This window comes from Populus alba, chromosome 3 (genome assembly GCF_005239225.2).
Source record: "Populus alba chromosome 3, ASM523922v2, whole genome shotgun sequence".
Lineage (NCBI taxonomy): Eukaryota > Viridiplantae > Streptophyta > Magnoliopsida > Malpighiales > Salicaceae > Populus > Populus alba.
The window spans coordinates 22,363,700-22,383,661 of NC_133286.1; the positions used below are offsets into that span (position 1 = coordinate 22,363,700).

At 32.4% G+C, this 19,962-nt stretch overlaps 2 protein-coding genes across 5 annotated transcripts; both read right to left on the bottom strand.

The window, feature by feature from the left end:
- Positions 1 to 899: 899 nt before the first annotated feature.
- Positions 900 to 6,611, bottom strand: LOC118028469 (DNA topoisomerase 6 subunit B). Of its 3 annotated transcripts, none has more exons than XM_035032066.2 (19): positions 6,311 to 6,595; positions 6,168 to 6,220; positions 5,964 to 6,077; positions 5,772 to 5,877; positions 5,526 to 5,663; positions 5,320 to 5,371; positions 5,131 to 5,195; positions 4,596 to 4,702; positions 4,228 to 4,330; positions 4,005 to 4,090; positions 3,687 to 3,883; positions 3,483 to 3,598; positions 3,255 to 3,340; positions 3,014 to 3,086; positions 2,348 to 2,439; positions 2,095 to 2,233; positions 1,915 to 2,009; positions 1,631 to 1,805; positions 900 to 1,197 (listed from the first exon to the last, which is right to left on the bottom strand). In XM_035032066.2, exons 1-19 carry the CDS (start codon positions 6,371 to 6,373, stop codon positions 1,051 to 1,053), a joined length of 2,007 nt encoding a protein of 668 aa, XP_034887957.1. In that variant the 5' UTR covers positions 6,374 to 6,595; the 3' UTR covers positions 900 to 1,050. The 3 variants fall into 3 exon arrangements, 2 of the variants coding, with proteins under 2 accessions (XP_034887957.1, XP_034887948.1); XM_035032057.2 differs by having other exon boundaries at positions 5,964 to 6,061; positions 6,311 to 6,592; XR_004684028.2 differs by lacking the exon at positions 900 to 1,197 and having other exon boundaries at positions 1,667 to 1,805; positions 1,915 to 2,017; positions 5,964 to 6,061; positions 6,311 to 6,611.
- A 1,112-nt stretch (positions 6,612 to 7,723) lies between these two features.
- Positions 7,724 to 16,904, bottom strand: LOC118028492 (beta-glucosidase 12). 2 transcript variants are annotated; one of them, XM_073408034.1, is made up of 13 exons: positions 16,708 to 16,904; positions 16,527 to 16,596; positions 15,377 to 15,435; positions 15,157 to 15,232; positions 11,517 to 11,594; positions 11,333 to 11,420; positions 10,069 to 10,324; positions 9,827 to 9,942; positions 9,239 to 9,456; positions 9,102 to 9,133; positions 8,422 to 8,524; positions 8,209 to 8,317; positions 7,724 to 8,041 (listed from the first exon to the last, which is right to left on the bottom strand). In XM_073408034.1, the coding sequence occupies exons 1-13, from the start codon at positions 16,867 to 16,869 to the stop codon at positions 7,873 to 7,875; spliced, it is 1,536 nt and encodes a 511-aa protein (XP_073264135.1). In that variant the 5' UTR covers positions 16,870 to 16,904; the 3' UTR covers positions 7,724 to 7,872. The 2 variants fall into 2 exon arrangements, with proteins under 2 accessions (XP_073264135.1, XP_073264134.1); XM_073408033.1 differs by lacking the exons at positions 15,157 to 15,232; positions 15,377 to 15,435; positions 16,527 to 16,596; positions 16,708 to 16,904 and adding exons at positions 12,142 to 12,217; positions 12,362 to 12,417.
- Between the last annotated feature and the right edge of the window lie 3,058 nt (positions 16,905 to 19,962).

A 19,962-nucleotide genomic window follows, 5' to 3' on the forward strand; every position in this document is an offset into this window, starting at 1 on the left:
TTGTATTTTAAATATAATATAGCATAATACTTTTATCAATTTTATATCCTTTTCAATTTATTTATTTTTACTTTTTTTATTTTGGTAAATATGGACAAAGTAATTAGATGAGAGAAAACAGACAATTTTGAAAAAAAATGCTGAGATTGATAAATACTAGTAAAAAAATTATTTAATCATCTTTGATGCTATAGAGATCAAACTAACTACGTATGCTAAAAAAAAATTGTGGAAATTTGGCACATGAAATGTTGACGTTTTCGATGTGGTTACGCAAGGGAAGAAAATTTGGATGTGGTTACGCAAGGGAAGAAAATTTGGATGTGGTTACGCAAGGGAAGAAAATTCTTGATGTTAGGCCTTTGATCGAGAGATAGATTGACAAAATATTTGACTATATTATTACGTGAGTTAGTTGAATTCTTTTTTAATTATTGAGAATGTTTGGATTAATTTATGTTAATTTTAATTAATTTTAGAAATGTTAAAGTTAATCATTTTATGAATCCTGAAATTAATAACTATATAAACTTAAAATTTATAAAATTAATAATTTTAAACAAATAAATTTAAAATTTAAATAATTAAACAACACCCCTATAATTAAGCTAAGGATTGAGCTAGATGAATTCGTCATTGCAGGCGTAGTTGTAAAATCTGTAGTGTCATGGCATGGCAGATCGCCTTGGGACCTGCCGACCAAGGGTTTATACAGATTTGGGTTGAAGACAAAATATAAGAAAGAAAAAACTTATTGATTTGCCAAGTTGATCTGCTAATCTAATCTACCTGGGCCTGACTCTATTAAATCCCAACCGTGTATTAAGCTCTTTCACAGCAGCACACAGTTTCTTCTGTTACAATATCTATCATGCTTCAAATTGTAAATACAACAGCAGTTTTAACAGATAATTCATACAATAACATTTGATTTTAAGGCTGCAGTTTAATCAGATACAAGTAAACAATGAAATCGACTGTGTAACCAGAGTTTTGAATCTATAGCAAGCAGGCAAGGATGAAGGTATTCGTGGTAATCCGGACGCATTCCTAACATACTAGTCTGAAAACAAAGATGGGACTTTGGAATTCGATGAACTTATTTTCAGGATCAAGGGTTTGGATGAATACATCTTCTCTAGGTTCTTCGGTCACTCCACTTTGTGTCGCGTATTCCAATGCCATTTCATGGTCCACCTGCAAATAAAATTCATGCATGTCAAGGAAATATAAAATTTACATGCACGGGAAAGAAAATAAGCGAGGGAGAGGACCGTAATAGCTAGGAAATTTGACTTGAAATCGAAACATTGGGCTGTTATAAGCCTGCCAGAGAACCAGCTTTGCCGGAAAATTGAAAGACAGATAAAATCTTTTCCTTGATGTTTCTAATGCCAGTTTTCAATACGTAGCAACATCTTTACATCTTTTGATTAGAATCCCATATTGCTTGATTAGTTTGGCATGTTTTTACCAAAGAGTTCGAACTTGGTTTGGCAATAGGAGAATCTTATAGTCTCCAATCCCCCATTATTAATGCAACAGCCATCGAAATCATAGATAGGATACACCAAAAGGCCATTCAAAATTGTCAGTGATGGAGGATCCACAAGTTTCAATTAGACCTCACCTTTTCAACATGCTCAGCAAGCTTTTCCTTGATTGTCTCTTTTGTTATCAAATTAGCTGTTATGTTGCTAAGTATTTCTGCTTCCTCACCGCTGTAACGCTTCTTCTTTGATGCATGTGACTGTGACATGTGTTTCAAAACATCATATACAGCATTGGTAGCATCAGGAATATACCTGCCAGTGCATTAAAATTTGGTTTCAGACTTCAGTACATGCAAATAGGAAAAAGAATAGGACATTTTGGGCAACTCTTGAGAGAACAGGTCAGGTCAATAGGAAGTACCTGCTTAGATTTCGTTTTCTCTCCTGTTGCTCACGGGCCAGCATTTTCTTTATAATTTTGGATTTTAGCTGGATGCAGCATTGCTGAATGGCAGACTGGAAGGCTGGTTTTATTAGCTAACTTGTAAATTTCTACTGCTGAGATCAAGATGACAGAAAATGGGAATAAAAAAAAAACCACCTTCACAGCTGTAGCTATCTCGTTAATATCATCTCCAATATACTCCTTGCCAGTCCCTTTAAAGGGGATTTTTGTGCTCACGACACTGACAAAGACACCAATTTTATCCTGCGTCTGGTTAATCTTGTAACTCCCCCAACTGAAAGGACATTTTAATAAACCATTTTGTTGCATTAACTGTGAGAACATTCCATCTGCCTCCCACACCCACCCCAAAATTATCAAAAGAAATGGCTGTACTGTTATATCTTACTTGATTCTCTTAAGTGCAGTCCTAGTGACAACATCTGCACCTTGCTCAAATAGAAGTGGAATGCGGTTTGCAAATCGAAATATATTCAAGCCCTGCAGTTTAGAGAAATAGTTTTACAGGATAATATCAGCTAGGATAGAAAATCAGAAAGAAATTTAATTAGCATAAAGCAAGAAATACATCAGACCAAGGGCATTAAATACACCATCACAGAATTTGCAGAGTTGCCTTTAGAAACCCACGATCAAGTATCATGCGCATGCAATTAACATCATATTGCTTTTAAGAAGCTAACTGGCAAACCAGTGCCTGATGCTTTTACTTCCATAGATGGAATAGTAATTCCTTAATTTATTTTATTTTACCAAAAAAAACAAGAAAGAAAGTAAAATGTGTATGTTTAAGCTCATAAACCAACCCAATAAATAGAAACGCCAGTCTATTCAATTTCACAAAGCATTCCTTATCAAACTGGGATGTACAAACAAGGTCCAAGTGTCCCGAAAGCAACACAAGCAAGCACTTTCAATGGTGCTGGCTTGTGAATCATAAAAGTCCTTAAATTCCTGGTCTTAAGGTGCTGGATTTGATCAAAACCTACACATATTTCCTAAGCTAGCCTGATTTGTTTCATCACAATCACAATATTAAAAGAGACACACTTACTTGCTTAACATCCTTTCCACCCACACTGACACCGGCTTCTACAATAAATGGGTGACCCTCAAATACTTGAGCACTGCATATAATGGCAGTAAAGAAAGGCCACATTTAGAACATTGTTTATCCATTAGCAGAAAAAAAAATTAGTAATATTTTTTTGGTTACGATACCAATAACTATTTTACCATGCAGGTTGGCTTTAGTTAAAAGAAATAGACATAGCAAACAGAGATTCGAAGACAACCTGCCTGAATAAGTTGCAACCATATCTGGATGCAGCTCCTTTATAATTCCAAGACGAAGATTGTATTCCCCTGCAGGACTAAGACACTGAAAATGGCTTATCAGTAATGTGCTAAGCTATAAAAGTTGTATTATACAAGTAGAGTACCACACAGTATGAAGTGAGGACAAATCACATCAGTAAAATCAATGGCAAATAAATTACATTCAAAGCCTAAAATCATCTTACATCACCAGTAGGGTCGTCAAACTTGGCTTGGCGAAACAACTGATTGATGCGAACTATCTGCTGATCAGTCAGAGACTTTACAACCATTTTTGGGCTAAATTCTGGACCCATTTCCCCTAAAAAATTGGGAAGGATTATTGTTACAACCACAGAATTTTATTGTTGAATTGCATACTGATAGAATGTAGATATTAATTTTCTCACCAATTAATCGTTCAGCAAGTGACTTTCCTATGTTTACAAATTCATGCTGTAGAAACTGCAAAAGATTCTGTTTTGAAGTTTCTGCAATGAGGCGTTTGATCAGCAGTAAATCAACAGATGATGGATGGTGTTTTGTCTCAAGAGGAACTGGAGGCATCACATCAGTTCTCCGTGCAAATTTTATAGTAACATTCTTACTGCAAAAATGGAAGTAGCATGTGCTTAATAGAATGATGATGCACAAGAATAGAAGCATGAGTGTGTACACGAGAGAGAGAGAGACAGAGAGAGAGAGAGGGAGGGAGAGGGAGAGCATACTCTGGTGCATCTGATATAAATCTGAAAAGAAATTGGGCATAAGGAGTGATAACAGCCATTTGCCGCATGTAATGCAATATCTTGGACTGCACATACAGGACAAAACACCACTATTAAAAACTTAAAACAGACCAAACAACTTTGCTGAACACAACTGCAATGCATTGCATAAATTCAAAGTGTACAACGAAATGTTAACATAGGCAAATTATGGTCTACATACACGATAAGTTGTCCAATTTCCCTCAATAACAACTTGAATTTCAGCTCCATGCCACCAATCATCATTGTTCCGTTTTTCATGTAAATGAATGTGAGGAATGTTCCTGGTTATTTAAAAGAAGCACCATTAATAGTCTGATAGAAGCTATAACCTCAAGCATTTTTTCCATAGAATTAAAAAGTTGCCATATATTCTTGGAACTAAATATGAAACTCAGCACAATACGCATGTGGATATGTAACAACAAACACATAAACAACCTAAAATATAGAAAAATACCATCACTTATGAAATATGCAACATCCATGTTTATAAGACGATCCTTGAAAACATTGTGCATTCTGTGTATTCCTAAATTTGAGGCATACCGATGAATATCTATATCCAGCCTGCAGAATGAAATATAGCTTTGGGCCTTCATTGATGATGAGATCTCTATAGGAAGCCCTGTACTCATTTTAGACCATATCAATGCCTGCATAAGTAAAACACAGTAAATTAACATTAACTTCTAATCTATAACATGATAATTAAGTGTAAAAAATGTGGACCAAATCAATCAAATAAGCTTCTGAACTGAGACAATGTGAAGCATTGTAGCTAAAAAAGCTTCCCTTAACTTTAATCATTTGCCAACAATCATAATATGGACCATATTCATTTAAGGCAGCATCAAAATGGCCAATCCATGATCATAAGATGCAATTTAACTGATATTTTGTTATCCAATTTCCATAAGGTGGTTGGACAGAGTCAAGGATATATCCCAGCACAGGAGCTGGGGGAGGAAAAAAGCAAATATAATGATGATGTAGCATCAACATTAGCGTGATAACTTATTCCAAATGGCAGTAACAAAGATGCATAGTCATGCATGCAGCAAACTGCAGAGAAATTCATTACCATTTTGGCACCAAGACCAAACTTGCCACGAGTCTGCTTGAGACCATACTTTGTCCCGGACAAAACTGCATACATAAGTACACTCAAAATCAAGCTCGTAAAAATTATGGTAGTTTCAGATATTTGTTCATATTTAAGTAACTATTCAAATCTGCATGCACAAACATAAGTTGCCAAGTGACAACCAACCTCGTCCGAACATATTTGGGATATCATCATGTGGCATTCCTTTTCCATTGTCCTGCATATAAAATCAGTCAAGAGTCATTAGAATTCACACCTTCAAAGAGAATTTTGGCAATAACTGAGAAACACATTAACACCACCACAAAATTAAGAAACACGTATGAAACAACAAATACTAGATAAAACATTGAGTGTAAAGTAAATCACACCTTGCATGTTACTCTGTAAAATGAGGCCTCACCTCGACCCTTCATGCCCTTCATAGTCGATTGATCTTTTACTTTCTTCCCAAGAGCAGCATTCTTCGACTGCGCTTCTTGAGCACGAGCTTCCTTCGCCAATCTTTTCTGCGCAACTCAAAACACACCACAAACAGCTTAATTTCAACAAACTGCCAAAACCCAATATCAGAATTCAGAATAGAACCCAACACACACACACACACACACACACACCTCACGAGCCTTAGCTGTCTCGTAATCATCATAAAGTTGCGCATCAACACGCTCTCGATCAACAAGACCAATCATTGAATTAAACTTACTTTTCCCTATCTCCTCACTGCAACAAACCAGATAAAAATTTGACCAAGCTTAATAATTCACACATTCACATACACAAAAAAAATCATAAACTAAAAAACTGACATCGTAATTTCTACGACAGGAAGTTCGGATATCGCTTCCGCCGAATCAAGCGAATTTTCTACAAGTTCTCTCACTGTAGTATAAAGAGATTTCCCTGGCTGAAATTCACAATAACTTTCACCCAATCAAAAAAAAAATTTAAAAAAACCACTAACTATCAAAACAATCACAATGAATCTTACATTATCAAGAACTGAAACTTACATTATCAAACCCGGCAATGTTCTTGTTCTCTGCGAAAAACTCAGCTGGAGATTCTGCAAAAAAAAAAAAAATCAAACTCAAAAAACAAAAGGGTCTAACCAAAATGGGATTTTTATAATGAATCCATAGAGAGAAACACTGACTTTGTTTGAGAAGGCTTTCTTTGGGTTTCCTTGGAGTCTTTGATTTGCCTTTCTTTGTTTCATTTTGGCTTTCACTTCTTCCTCCAATTTCCATTCGAAAAATCCGCAATATCAGACTCTAAATCCAAGCGGGTCTAACTAAAATTGGTTTTTTGAAAAAAAAAATTGTTGATTTTGTGATTGAATTAATTTTTTCTTTTTCAGAAGGAGAAATGCACAAACCTAATGTCATGCAGTGTGGTGAGATGTGGGGGGAAAATGTGTGTGTGTTATGCTCTACGGTTGTGATTAAGTGTACTTCTGATTTGAGTTGGTTGACGGTTCAGATTGGAAGGGAGTTTATGGAAGGGTGGTGTTAGGGCTAAAGAGTATAAGAAGCTTATGTGTGAGTTCTGCAGCTAAATACTTAACTGTAAAAATATTTTCCCGCCAATAATCAAGACGTTTTATCTTGGAAATGGAGAGGATTAATGCTAAAAAGACATAATTAAGAAGCAAAGAAGGGGAAAAACAATTGATGTTTTACGAGAAAAATCATAAAAATGGATTATAGCATGTACTTAAACCAAAGAATTCTAGCATAGTTTAAAAATTTTACTGAGTTGATTTGGCTTAAATTATAAATTGGGAGGGTAAATTCAAGTTAATTCTAATTTTTTATAAAAAAAATTAATTAAGACAATATCATTTTAATATATTTTTTTATAATAATTCAATGAGTTTTATTTTTTTTTTAATATAATTGATAAGTTTTCATTTTTTTTTTTTAATATAATTGATTAAGTTATGAGTCGATCCTAACTATTAACTGAGGTAGATAAAGTCAATTTTTTTCTTTATTTTCTTTAAATTTATATCACTCCAAGTCATGGGCGCAAGTCAACCTTAGTTATTGATCAAGGTAGATGAAATCAATTTTTTTTTTTTTAATTTGAATTGATTTAATTCTTGATCAACCAAATCCTAGATTAACCTACTACATTCATGTAGATTTTATAACTAGAAATTCAAGTAATCCCTTTACTATGGCTTTATTTATTATTATTTTTTTATTAATATAGATATTCGGGTCAGTTTGCGTATATTTCGATTAATCTTATGAGTCTTGAAGTTAACGATTATATAAATTTGTAATGACTCTAAAAAAACTCAAACTCGTAATTATTAAAAAAACAAACTCAAAACCTAACTAGTTAAATTACCACACAGATTCAATAGCTTTATTTTTGTAGGGTTCAAATATAGTTAGCGTTACATAATATAAGAAATATTTTCAATGAGACAACTAAACTGTAAATTTTTACTTGTTCTTAAGTAAAAAATAATGATGAAAAGTATCATCATTCTTACTTGGTAATGTCAAAAATTCCTACTGTCAATAAAAAACAAAATTTTCCCAGTTAAAAAAAAAGCTGAAAATGTTGCTGTCCTTTTAACTACAAGAATTAATGCTCTGAAATACATATGACTATTCTGTGTGCGATCCTTGACACTAAAAAATACTGTTCATCATGGTAATTTTCAAGAAAATTTGAATTTATTACAAGAAGAGACATAGATGTCTATTTTTTGAGGAAGCTCTTAAACCAGTGAGCTGAAAGTTTAGGATATCTCTTCAATCCATCTTTATAATCTACATAGTTGATGCCAAATCGCACGGTGTAACCTGCATACCATTCAAAGTTATCCAATAACGACCATGCAAAGTATCCTTTCACATTTACACCATCCCTGCAAAAGGAGCAAATGTTACGAATGAATCGATTATATATATATATATATATAATATATATATATATTAAGAAAGAAATGTTAAGACTGATCACTCTCTTTTCTTAGGGAGAGGACAAAGAAATCAAGCAGGAAAATGAAAATTCCAGTCAATAAATAGCGCTTACTTGATTGATCTTCGAAGGAAGTCAAGATGATGATAATAGTAATCAACCCTCATGGTGTCAACAAGGGCCTCTTTAAGAGTCAACGAACCATTATTAAATTCATCAACACCTAAATGAAAAAGAAACAAAAAAGGATATTTCGTTTGAAATTGGCGTTTTTGCATCTTATGTTTTGCTTCGAAATAATCCTGGCTTTAATGAGAAAGTATTTACCATTTTCAGTGATGTAAATGAGTGGATTTCTGTACTCTCTCTTCACATAGAGCAAAAGGTCTCGAATTCCTCTTGGATAGATGTAAAGCCAATCTGAAGCTGCCTGCGATATTTCATTTCAAGAAAACACAACAATGTGGCGAGGAGGAAGATAAGGGCTGAGAAAATAAAATCTACGATGAACCCTGGTGGACTTGAAACTTAAACTATCAGTACAGCTGACACTTGCAAAAACATGGACAGGAAGCCATGGCGTATATATATATATGCAGAGCGTGTTCAACTCAATGGTAACTCACAGTCATATACTAAAGGGAAAGGAACCCTACGGTTGAGTAGTGGCGCAGGTCTAGTGAGTTAGCTGCATGATCCTGCGACTAGCTCACTGACTTTTTTGACAGTATAAATCTATATATGGCCATGGAACTATAATAAATGGGTCGATTTGATTAATGGGTTTTGAACCTCTTAGGCCTAGTCTGGCCTACATCTCAAAGGCATTATACTACATGAGAGAGGCCTGCCACGCCCATTCCATTCCCATATATAGCCCTAGGTCATAGGAGCCAGAAATTTATATCAATATTTTGAACTTCCGACCATTTAATGATACTATATAAAAAATATGTCGATCTAAAAATTTAAATTTTTAATTGAAACTTTATATAGTTGATACGTACCTTTGGACCTATCAAAACACCATGCCGCTCAGCTACATATAAAAACATGAAAAAAGAATTATATGATATTGATTATGATGAGTTTACTTACGAATAAACACTCGAAATTGTTGGTAAAATTTTCTGATCATGCTTACTTGAAAGATTAGCACGAGAATCTGTTAAATAGCTTGCATTCCGAGAATTAGAATGGGGCGTATAAGCTGCATAATTAGTAGTATAGTAATTCAACCCAAGAAAATCAAATGATCCTTTTATCATTTCGGATTGCTCTCGAGAGAATTTAGGCAATCGGTCTCCAACAAGAGATCGCATTGTGTGCGGATAATCACCATTTGTCAATGGATCCATGAACCTACAAATATATAAATAAAAAATTTTCAAGTTACGACTGAATGAGTGTTAAAGAATCAATTCAACCTAATAGCTTAAACAGTTAAATAAGAATAAGATCTCAAGATATGATTTATATTATTCTCTAACACACCTCCTCAAGTAAAAACCCTTTAAACTTAAAATTTGCATATGATTATATTAGCTTGTGCTTAATTTTTATCAAACAAATAGGGATAGTGAGATTCGAACTCGTGATCGCTTGGTCATTAAGATCCTGATACCATGTTAAAAAACCCATTCAACTCAATAACTTAAGCTGTTATAAGGTCTTAGAATACGGTTTATAATATTATCTAACAAATACATACCATCACAAGCTAAATACATACCATCCCAACATGAAATCCAGTGCCCGCTTGGCAGCATTCTGGTCATGTTTGGCGTCAGAAAATGGCACGAACCATTGAGAAATTAATGTGATCCCTATCACTCCCTTTTGAGTTTTCTGCAGAAGTTCAAAACAAAAATAAATAAATAAATAAAAGAAGTAATTGAATGTCTTTTTTGCAATGTTTAGGCTGAAACTAATCATAGATAACAACAAAAATACAGCTCATGTAATGTATTGAACCTGATATTTCTTCTTGTACAAATGCACAGCTCTGGCATGGGCAAGAAGCTGATAATGTGCTGCCAAATATGGCTCTGTTGCTGAATCGCCACCAGCACAATTGAGTCCTTGCCAATCTGAACACCGGCCTGGTGCCAGCAAACCTGCAGCATAACCACCCATGCTATAGGTCCATGGTTCATTCAAAGTGATCCAGTACTTCACTCTATCGCCAAATTCTTTGAAACAAATCTCTGCATAGTCCTCATAATCCTTCCTGTGATTAAACAAATGGTATTTAATCAACACACTCAATTATTAAAAAAAAAGATATATTGAGGACTTTAGTTTAGGCTCCGTTTGTTTGCAGGAAAGTGGTTTCCTTTTGGAAAGTGAATTCCGGGGAAAATGAATTCCTGGAAAGTGAATTCCGAGAAAGTATTTTCCGATGTTTGGTAGTGTTATGGAAAATGAACTGGAAAACACTTTCCAGTGTTTGGTTGTGTTATGGAAAATGAACTGGAAAATAATTTATTAATGAATTAATTTTTTTTTCAAGTTTATCTAATATATATAAAATATTTAATATAAAATATTTAATCACTTACAATTGTCATAACCCAATTTTGATCTTTTTATTTTTTATTATTTAAAAAAAAAGATGATGAAAAATAAAAATAAAATAAATGAAGGATGAATTAAAATTTAGGTTAAGGGCAACATGATTGGAAGTTTAAAGATTTAATTAAACTTTTGACTAGTTTAATTAATTAAATCAAGGGTTTAATTGGAGAATTAATTTAATTAAATTTTAGATTATTTTAATTAATGAAATCAAGAATTTAATTGAGTTTGAAGACTTAATTAAACTTTGATTTAATCAAAAACCCATTATTTAAATAAAATAAACAACTCTTTGCATTTTAATTAACTGCTACAGTAGCAGCGAATTATAATTCAATGCTACAGCAGTGAATTATAAGTCGCTGCTACAGCAGCATTGCATTTTAATTCGCTGCTACTGTAGCAGTGAATTAAAATGCGATGCTACTGTAGCTGTTAATTAAAATTCATTGGCAGCGTCCGCTAAGGAAAGTGTTTTCCTTTCTTTATCAGAAGGAAAACACTTTCCTACGGGGAAAGGGAAAGTTTAAGTTGACTGGAATTGGAAGGAATTGGTTTTCCTTTGACTTATTTTCCTGATAGTCACCAAACATGGGAAAGTGAGGAAAATGAATTCCGGGAATTCATTTTCCTTGAAACAAACAAAGCCTTAGTTACTTACACAATTCTAGGGCTTAAGAAACCTCCATACTCATCCTCTAAGGTATGGGGGAGATCCCAATGAAAGAGAGTTACGAATGGTTGTATGCCTGTGTATGACAAAATTAAAGAAAGAAATAAGTTATTTGCCCATGCCAAGATTTCTTGAAAGAAAATTAAAAAGAAATTATAAGATTAATTATAACCATTGGCTAGTAGCTCATTGATGAGATTGTTGTAGTATTGGATTCCTTCTCTATTAACACCTCCACTTAGCTTTCCATCTGAGAGGATTCAGGTAAATAAATATTAGATTCGAAAGATGTAATTAGCAAAAACTTATCCACACATGTCAATAAATATTTTTTAATTTGACTTGATAATGAAGAAGATCAAAGGCACTTTTAATCATGAGATGATGTTCAACTAAGTTGTGTGAACAAAACCAAATTACAAAAAAAAAACTAATTAAGTTTTAAAGAATAATTCTCGTATTTTTTATGTTGTTATTTTGTTGTTGTTTTTTATAATTAAAGTGTTGCAAGTATAGTAATTGTTGTTTTTTAAAGTATTTTTAACTTGAAATATATTATATATTTTTTGAATTTTTAAAAAATTATTTTTAATATCAAAACATTAAAATAATTTAAATACATAAAAAAATTTCAAAATTTAACCAATCTTTGTTTGAAACACAATATGAAAGAAGAACTTAATCTTGTCGCCCTTCTTGTTTTGTAACCCTACTAAACTGAAGTCTTTGTAGATTTGTATTTTGTTTTCTTGACCAAATTATGGCGATTTAATGCAAAACATATATAAAAAGCTTACTTGGTAATATTCTAGACCATGATATTGAAAATCTATAGGCATCCAAATCCATCTCCTTCATTATGCCAACATCTTCCTGTGAAATAATTTGACAACAAAATTGCATTAACCCCTTGATCTACAAGCAGTTGAAAAGGATAGTATATAACCCATAATACATTGAAATCAACGGGGTTTTTTCTATTTTTGTTTTCTGTCCCTTATCGACAATTTTATATACCTTGTAGCGATGATATGAATCAATAGCCACATCTCCATTGGATCCATCCTTTATCTTACCTGTCATTTCACCATGCACGTATTTTTATGAAATAAATAAATAAATATAATAGACAACATGGCACGCAAGGCAAGAATCGATGCCTATGTTATTAAATTTGATCTGTCCAGCACAAGAGACAACTTGGGAAAGGCGAAGCGTGTCTCTCCCACTTGTCCTTTACGATAATAAGTTACTAGAATAATCAACTTCTTAAAACATGAAAAAAAAAAAAAAAAAAAAAAAGAGTAACGACAGGATACTAATTTTATATATATCCAATGCATGTAACCATCGACAATAATGGTAATAATTTAAGATGATAATTATTCAAAACTAGTATTAACAGAAATTAAGCCTTGGGGCCAAAACACTACAGCTTTAATTATTGCTCATCCATTCACAAATTATTATAAACTGGTATAGATAATTTTTTCTTAAAAAAAAACTGGTATAAGTTTTGAGACTTATATCATGGTTAGAAGTTTTGGGGTTTAATCAAACTTTAGAATTAATCCAATCAAGGGCTTAATGGAAGAATTGATAAGTTTTGAGACTTAATTGAGCTTGAAATTAAATTAATTAATCCAATTAAAGGTTTAATTGGAGAATTGATAAGTTTTGAGACTTAATTAAGCTTGAAAATTAATTTAATTAATCCAATCAAGGGTTTAATTGGAGAATTGATAAGTTTTTGGACTTAATTGGCTTGAAATTAATTTAATTAATGAAACCCGGGGACTTAATTGAAGAAATATCAAAGTTTGGGGTTTAATTGTGGTCTAAATTGCAAACATTAAAATCCAAGGACCAGCTTGAAAATGGCGCGGAAATGCAAGGATCAAATTAAAGTTTATCCAGGGGCTTATTTACAAAAATTTCAAAACTTCAAGGACCAGATCATAAATAGCATTTGATGGGAAAACGGAGCCGTTTCTTGGACAAAACTGTTCACTGTCTTCTTCCTCCGTTTCATCGGTTTCCAGCCAACGCTTAAGTTCCAGCATTGAAGGCACTTAAAGGGCCGGTTACAGGGCATTTAGGAGGCTGGCCGTTACCACCGATTTTGGCCTTATAAAAGGAGAAGGAGTCGCAGCCAACAGGGGGGGAAATGGACTGAAAAGGGGATGAAAAACCGAAATTAAACAGAGAAATAAACCCAGAAAAGGGAGGCACCGAACAAACCGAAGGAGGGGGAAGGCGAATACCACTGAAAAAACAGAAACTGGGGGAAGACCACGAACAAAAACAGAGGAGAAAGGTAGCAGGGGCGAAAACCAGAGAAAGCGTGGATCGAATCAACCCGCAGCATCAGGACCCTTACTAGCACAATCTCCGTCCAGAGCAGGGGAATTCAAAAGCACAGACTAAAAGCTTTCTTCCCAAACACAAAGAGCAAATAAAAAAGGCAAAGAGACAGAGCAAAGAAGGCAAGAAAAACGGAGGGGCAACAATTTTGTGCCTGCAGAAAAAGAACAACCCAAAAGACAGTGGAGCCACACCGGGAAACAAAAGGAACCAGCCACCGCGCCATCCTCTTCAGCGCCGTCCTCAGCTGCACAGGTAAGTTTCTATTCTCTGCAAAACTTTCAAATGCAGCGTGAAGGTAATTTAATTACCTTCACACTATTCATGCACGCTTCACGCGTGCTTCTCCTTCTTTTGCCCAGCCGGGCCACTGGCTTGGGCCAGTGGCCGGGCTGGGCCAGGCTGCCTGGGCCCAGCCTAAAAAAAAATTGTGTTGGGCTGGGCTTGGCCCAGCCCAAAACATAAAAATTTTAAAAAATAAAAAAAAAAGGTTAAAAAAAATAAAAAATAAAAATATGTATTCATGAATAAAATAAAAATAATTATATAAATTTATTGGTTTATTCACTGACGCCAGAGTCTTGAATAAAAATACCGGATTAAATTTATATTATTTTTTTATTGTATTTTATTTTATTTAGCTAGAAAAATAATAAAAAAAGATATTGTGCACGCATGAAAATAAATTTATTGTATTTTTTATTCACTGGCGCCAGAGTCGGGAATAAAAAAAAATATTGATTTAAATCTAATTTATTTTATAGCTACGTGATATTTACCAACGCCAGAGTTGGAAGTATCCGTAGTTAAATATTCACTGCCGCCAGAGTCGGGAATATTATAAACAAATCATCATAGCATAAACTAATAAATATTTAGCAATTTAAGACAAAACCAGCAATGCAGTCTGCCTCAGGCAGAACGTTTAAGAGGTGATAATATCTTCCCTTTTACGTAACCAATCCCGTACCATAGAATCTCTGTTGACCAGTTAGGGTTCCTAGTAACCATAATACTAGGTGGCGACTCCTTAAGAAAGACATTTTTTCCTTAAAAAAACCGGATGCCAGAAATCTGTTCTTTTTCCATAATAATTCAAGCGAATTATTTTTTAGGGCCGCCGCGATGTCGGGTGCGACATTTATAATTAAAGTGTTGCAAGTATAGTAATTGTTGTTTTTTAAAGTATTTTTAACTTGAAATATATTATATATTTTTGAATTTTTAAAAAAATTATTTTTAATATCAAAACATTAAAATAATTTAAATACATAAAAAAATTTCAAAATTTAACCAATCTTTGTTTGAAACACAATATGAAAGAAGAACTTAATCTTGTCGCCCTTCTTGTTTTGTAACCCTACTAAACTGAAGTCTTTGTAGATTTGTATTTTGTTTTCTTGACCAAATTATGGCGATTTAATGCAAAACATATATAAAAAGCTTACTTGGTAATATTCTAGACCATGATATTGAAAATCTATAGGCATCCAAATCCATCTCCTTCATTATGCCAACATCTTCCTGTGAAATAATTTGACAACAAAATTGCATTAACCCCTTGATCTACAAGCAGTTGAAAAGGATAGTATATAACCCATAATACATTGAAATCAACGGGGTTTTTTCTATTTTTGTTTTCTGTCCCTTATCGACAATTTTATATACCTTGTAGCGATGATATGAATCAATAGCCACATCTCCATTGGATCCATCCTTTATCTTACCTGTCATTTCACCATGCACGTATTTTTATGAAATAAATAAATAAATATAAATTTGATCTGTCCAGCACAAGAGACAACTTGGGAAAGGCGAAGCGTGTCTCTCCCACTTGTCCTTTACGATAATAAGTTACTAGAATAATCAACTTCTTAAAACATGAAAAAAAAAAAAAAAAAAAGAGTAACGACAGGATACTAATTTTATATATATCCAATGCATGTAACTATCGACAATAATGGTAATAATTTAAGATGATAATTATTCAAAACTAGTATTAACAGAAATTAAGCCTTGGGGCCAAAACACTACAGCTTTAATTATTGCTCATCCATTCACAAATTATTATAAACTGGTGTAGATAATTTTTTCTTAAAAAAAAACTGGTATAATCACTTAGATGCTATAGTCTATAAGATTCTTTAATTAATAGGTGAGCATTTGTACTTTTTACTGGTCAAGGGTGACTGCGGCATCAAAATTAATTAAATTGGGCATATGCAATATGCAGGTGAAGTTGAATATATGTATTTTTTTTTTAGTATATGGTACCTTCAAATCAATTTATATGCCACCTAATATTAATTTGTTTAACAATCTTAATAGCGCATTTATTATATTGGTCTGTTCAGAGAAATTTAATAATTGTTTTTCGGAGATGACTCTATAAGATTTGAAAATATAAAATTAAATAATAAAGCATTAATTTCTTAAAACTTAAGATGTAATCAATCTATATATAAGCATTAATTATTACGTGCAAAAAATCAATAAGAAAACAAACAGTTGGTGCCTTAAAATTATAGGAGGAATTATTTAGTAAGAAAAAAAGAAGTTAGGATAATGGATATTTCATAATAAATTCTATATTTCATAATAAGTGAGCATCAAATATATCTAACAACTTTTCACATATAATAATAATAATAATAATAATAATAATAATAATAGCAAGTTGAATTGTTTTCTCTAGTAAGTTTAATTTGTTGTCCAAGCACTGAATTCTACCAAGAGGTAAAATTAAAGCAGAATTAAATAGCAAAAAAGCAAGTGGACTTATCAACAAAACTAAATCTACAAATTAAGAGAGGAGAACCTGGATATCTATGGGTGTAAAAATCCCATATACTGGGTCCTCGGCCTCCTTTAGCTGCTGCACCTTCATACTGGAAAAAACAAGAACAAAAAATCAAGAAGACAGCTTTAATTTCCTATCAACATCTCATCAGGATTTCAAAACCTAGGAGAAAACAAACCATGCATAATATAATCCTAACCTGGGAAGCTGATGATGCTGTCCCAAAGATGAAACCTCCTGGAAAACTACTACGGTTAAGAGAAGCAACGTTAATGTGGCTTGGTACAGCAGCCGCTACATTTGAAGCCACTGTGCCAAGAACGAGAAGCAGAGCTGGCAAGAAACAGTTTTTGGTTGCCATAGCCTGTCGTTGAGCTAGCTACACAAGAGAGACCTGCGGCCTTCATATAGGAGTTGGATTTGCCAAAAAGCATGCAACATGATATATATATATATATATATATATATATATATATATATATATATATATATATATATATATATATATATATATATATATCACACCCTAGCTCGTCATTCTCGTGTATTTTCCCGATTTTGAAAATGGTGCACGTGTTGTGATAGCTCCGAAGAAAGCTACAAATTAACGGTTCAATTTCTGAAATAAGGCGAGTGGACCCCAGTTCATGGGGACCCGCTTTGAATCGGCTGAGCTTCTTCCAAGAGTATGATTTCAAGGAATATAAGTTTTGCGAAAGTGGTCAAAAATATTCATTAAGTTAAATTAAATTAAATTAAAAATATCATGTTTAAGAAAAATCCAATTACATGCATTTTGTCCAAATTGTATATTTTTTTTCTCTATCATTTCTTATTATAGAATATTGTAGACGGCATCTTGGCTTGTGTTTTGCTACTTGTATTAACTGATTTATACTATTCAAAAAAAAAATGAAAAACCATATAATTAAATCGGACGGTCAGAAAAAATCAAACGAGGGGAATACTACGAGAGATTCGGCTAACCAAATGGTGAGGTCCTAAAGAATATCCAGATAACCTAGAGTAGAAAAGGCAAACAGAACAAATTAAGGCGTTTATTAGAATAAATAAAGTTATTTTTTTTACTCTTTCTATTTCTTAAAATAATAAATCAATATGAAATTAATAAATAATATAAAATGGAATTAAATAAAGTTAAAATAAATTATTAGGAGCTAATAATTTTAGATCATTATATTTATATTTTGCTTTTATTTCTAGGAAGACAGCATGTGTGTCTATTTTTTGAGAGAGCTCTTGACCAATGGGCTGACAGTTTATGATATCTTTTCAGTCCATCTGTATAATCTACGTACATAGTTGATGCCAAAGATGAGTTCATGACTCATTATTAAATTCACCGACCCCTAAACAAATCGGAAGCCAGTCGTGATTAAGAAAAAAATAATTTCTATACTTCTTTCACGTTAAGGATTAATTATTGCAGTGTTAATTGTTTTTAATTTGAAACGTTTATTACCATTTTCAGTGATGTACTTCTTCTTTGTGATGTGTCGTTTAAAGAAAATAGAAAAAAATACTATGAGTACTTGATCAAACCATAAGATTTCGTAAAGGGATGACTATTAAGAGCGTTTTTGGTAGTGTAGTAGCGATTATTTTTTAAATAACTTTTCATGTTGAAATGCATGTCAATAATATTTTTTTTTTATTTTTTAAAAATTATTTTTGATATTAGCACATCAAAACGATCCAAAAAGTAAAAACCGTATTAAATTTTAACAAAAAAAATAATAATTTTTTTTGGGAACGTAATTTGCACTGCATTCTCCAATTATGTCTAAATTTTATAAAGTCTAGAAAAATCAGATCATCAAGATAACTTTTCAAATTTAAATTTTAAAAGGGATAAAAATTAAATTTTAATGTTAGTAGAATTCTAGTCTAATTTTATAGGTCTGAATCGAGATCCGGCATATAATACTTTGATGTAAAGCTGGGTGTGTAGTTTAAGTTTTATTAATTCACGTTTTATATTCTGTAACTACAATCTGGTGTCAAACCTATCAGAAAAATCAAAATTCGAAACATAAAATATATAATTTATTATCTTTTAACAATTAATTCATCAAGCCTTGTAGGCATGCTAAATTCATAAAATTACTTTTAATGAGCTCAAATAAGCTTAAAACACATTAAAAACATAATGTAAAAGAAATAAAAATATATGTATATTTTATACTTAATTATTAATGTGTTAGATTTTTAAAAGTCTAGGAAAATCAGATCATCAAGATAAATTTTATTATATTATTTTCTTTTTAAATTTTTTTTTCAAATTTAAATTTCAAAAGAGATAAAGATTAAATTTTCATGTTTCTTTGGAATCTTGTATTATAAAAACAAATCCTAATATACAGAAAAGAGGGGAATTTTCACTAGACAGAAGAGGGAATATGTACAGAGGACTGAAACACCACAAATCCCAGCAATCAACCCATCATCTAACCCAATTGACCCGACCTCTCTTCTTTTCCAACCCGGCAATCCTTACCCATAACCACCACTGCCAACCTCTCTCAGATGCTACCTTCCCTGCAAAACACAGCCACGAAGTCCCTGTTGCGTTCTAAGGAACAGGGTTAGCCAAATCTTGAGATTTTTTCTCCTTTTTTTTTTTTGTTTTGAGAACTTTTGCATCGAAGCTCATATTTTTCATAATAGCAACATCTTCCCGTGTCAATATTGTGCTTTGATTTTTCTTTTAATAGTAGCTCAAAAAACATGAACATAAGTGGTGATTAATATATTATATATGTATACTGAATTGTTTCGAAATTAAAAATAAATTGAATTTAGTAACCTAGAAACCACATTTCTATTCTTTATTTTCCATTTCCCTAATTATCACTATCACGTACCTTGTAACGATGATATATATGAATCGATGGCCACATCTCCATTGGATCCATCCTTAATCTTACCAGTTTTTTTTTTTTTTACCATGTAAATATTTTCAATGAAAAAAAAAAATTGACAACAATGTAATAAAATGATGTTGTTTTATTAAAACCATCAATCATACATAAATAAATAATATAAAATTAAAAATAAATCAGAGGATGGCTTACGGGTGCTTGAAGGCTTTCCCCAGTGCGTATGGCTTACGGGTTAGGTGAAAGAGACCAGAGAGAAACCTTTCTAGTTTTCTTCTCTTTTGGTTTATGAGCTTCCAGGGCCCATGCTCGGTACAGTGATTTTAGCTTTTCTTTATCCACTAAATCACATCTTATTCATTGAATATAGAAAATTCTAGAAAAGATCATAAGTATTATAATTGTTGCAGTTGACTTTCTAGAGATGTAAATAAATTATTGTAACCTAAATCTTAATGCGAGCAAAATCAATATCATTATCTTGGGTATAATTTATTTCTTTTTTATTAGAAAAAAAAATAAAAATTATAGAATTCGAATTTTATAACCATTAA

What these genes read in the sequence shown, in the direction of transcription:
- LOC118028469 (XM_035032057.2), bottom strand. Translation starts at nt 6,404, where the DNA reads ATGGAAATTGGAGGAAGAAGTGAAAGCCAAAATGAAACAAAGAAAGGC. An exon ending in TTGACGACCCTACTGGTGAT is followed by an intron (nt 3,341 to 3,482) that starts GTAAGATGATTT and finishes AGCCATTTTCAG; the next exon opens with TGTCTTAGTCCTGCAGGGGA. An exon ending in GTTGCAACTTATTCAGGCAG is followed by an intron (nt 3,087 to 3,254) that starts GTTGTCTTCGAA and finishes CATTATATGCAG; the next exon opens with TGCTCAAGTATTTGAGGGTC.
- LOC118028492 (XM_073408034.1), bottom strand. Translation starts at nt 16,869, where the DNA reads ATGGCAACCAAAAACTGTTTCTTGCCAGCTCTGCTTCTCGTTCTTGGC. An exon ending in ATGGTCTAGAATATTACCAA is followed by an intron (nt 11,595 to 15,156) that starts GTAAGCTTTTTA and finishes GAATCCTCTCAG; the next exon opens with ATGGAAAGCTAAGTGGAGGT. An exon ending in CATTTACATCACTGAAAATG is followed by an intron (nt 8,318 to 8,421) that starts GTAAATACTTTC and finishes TTTTTCATTTAG; the next exon opens with GTGTTGATGAATTTAATAAT.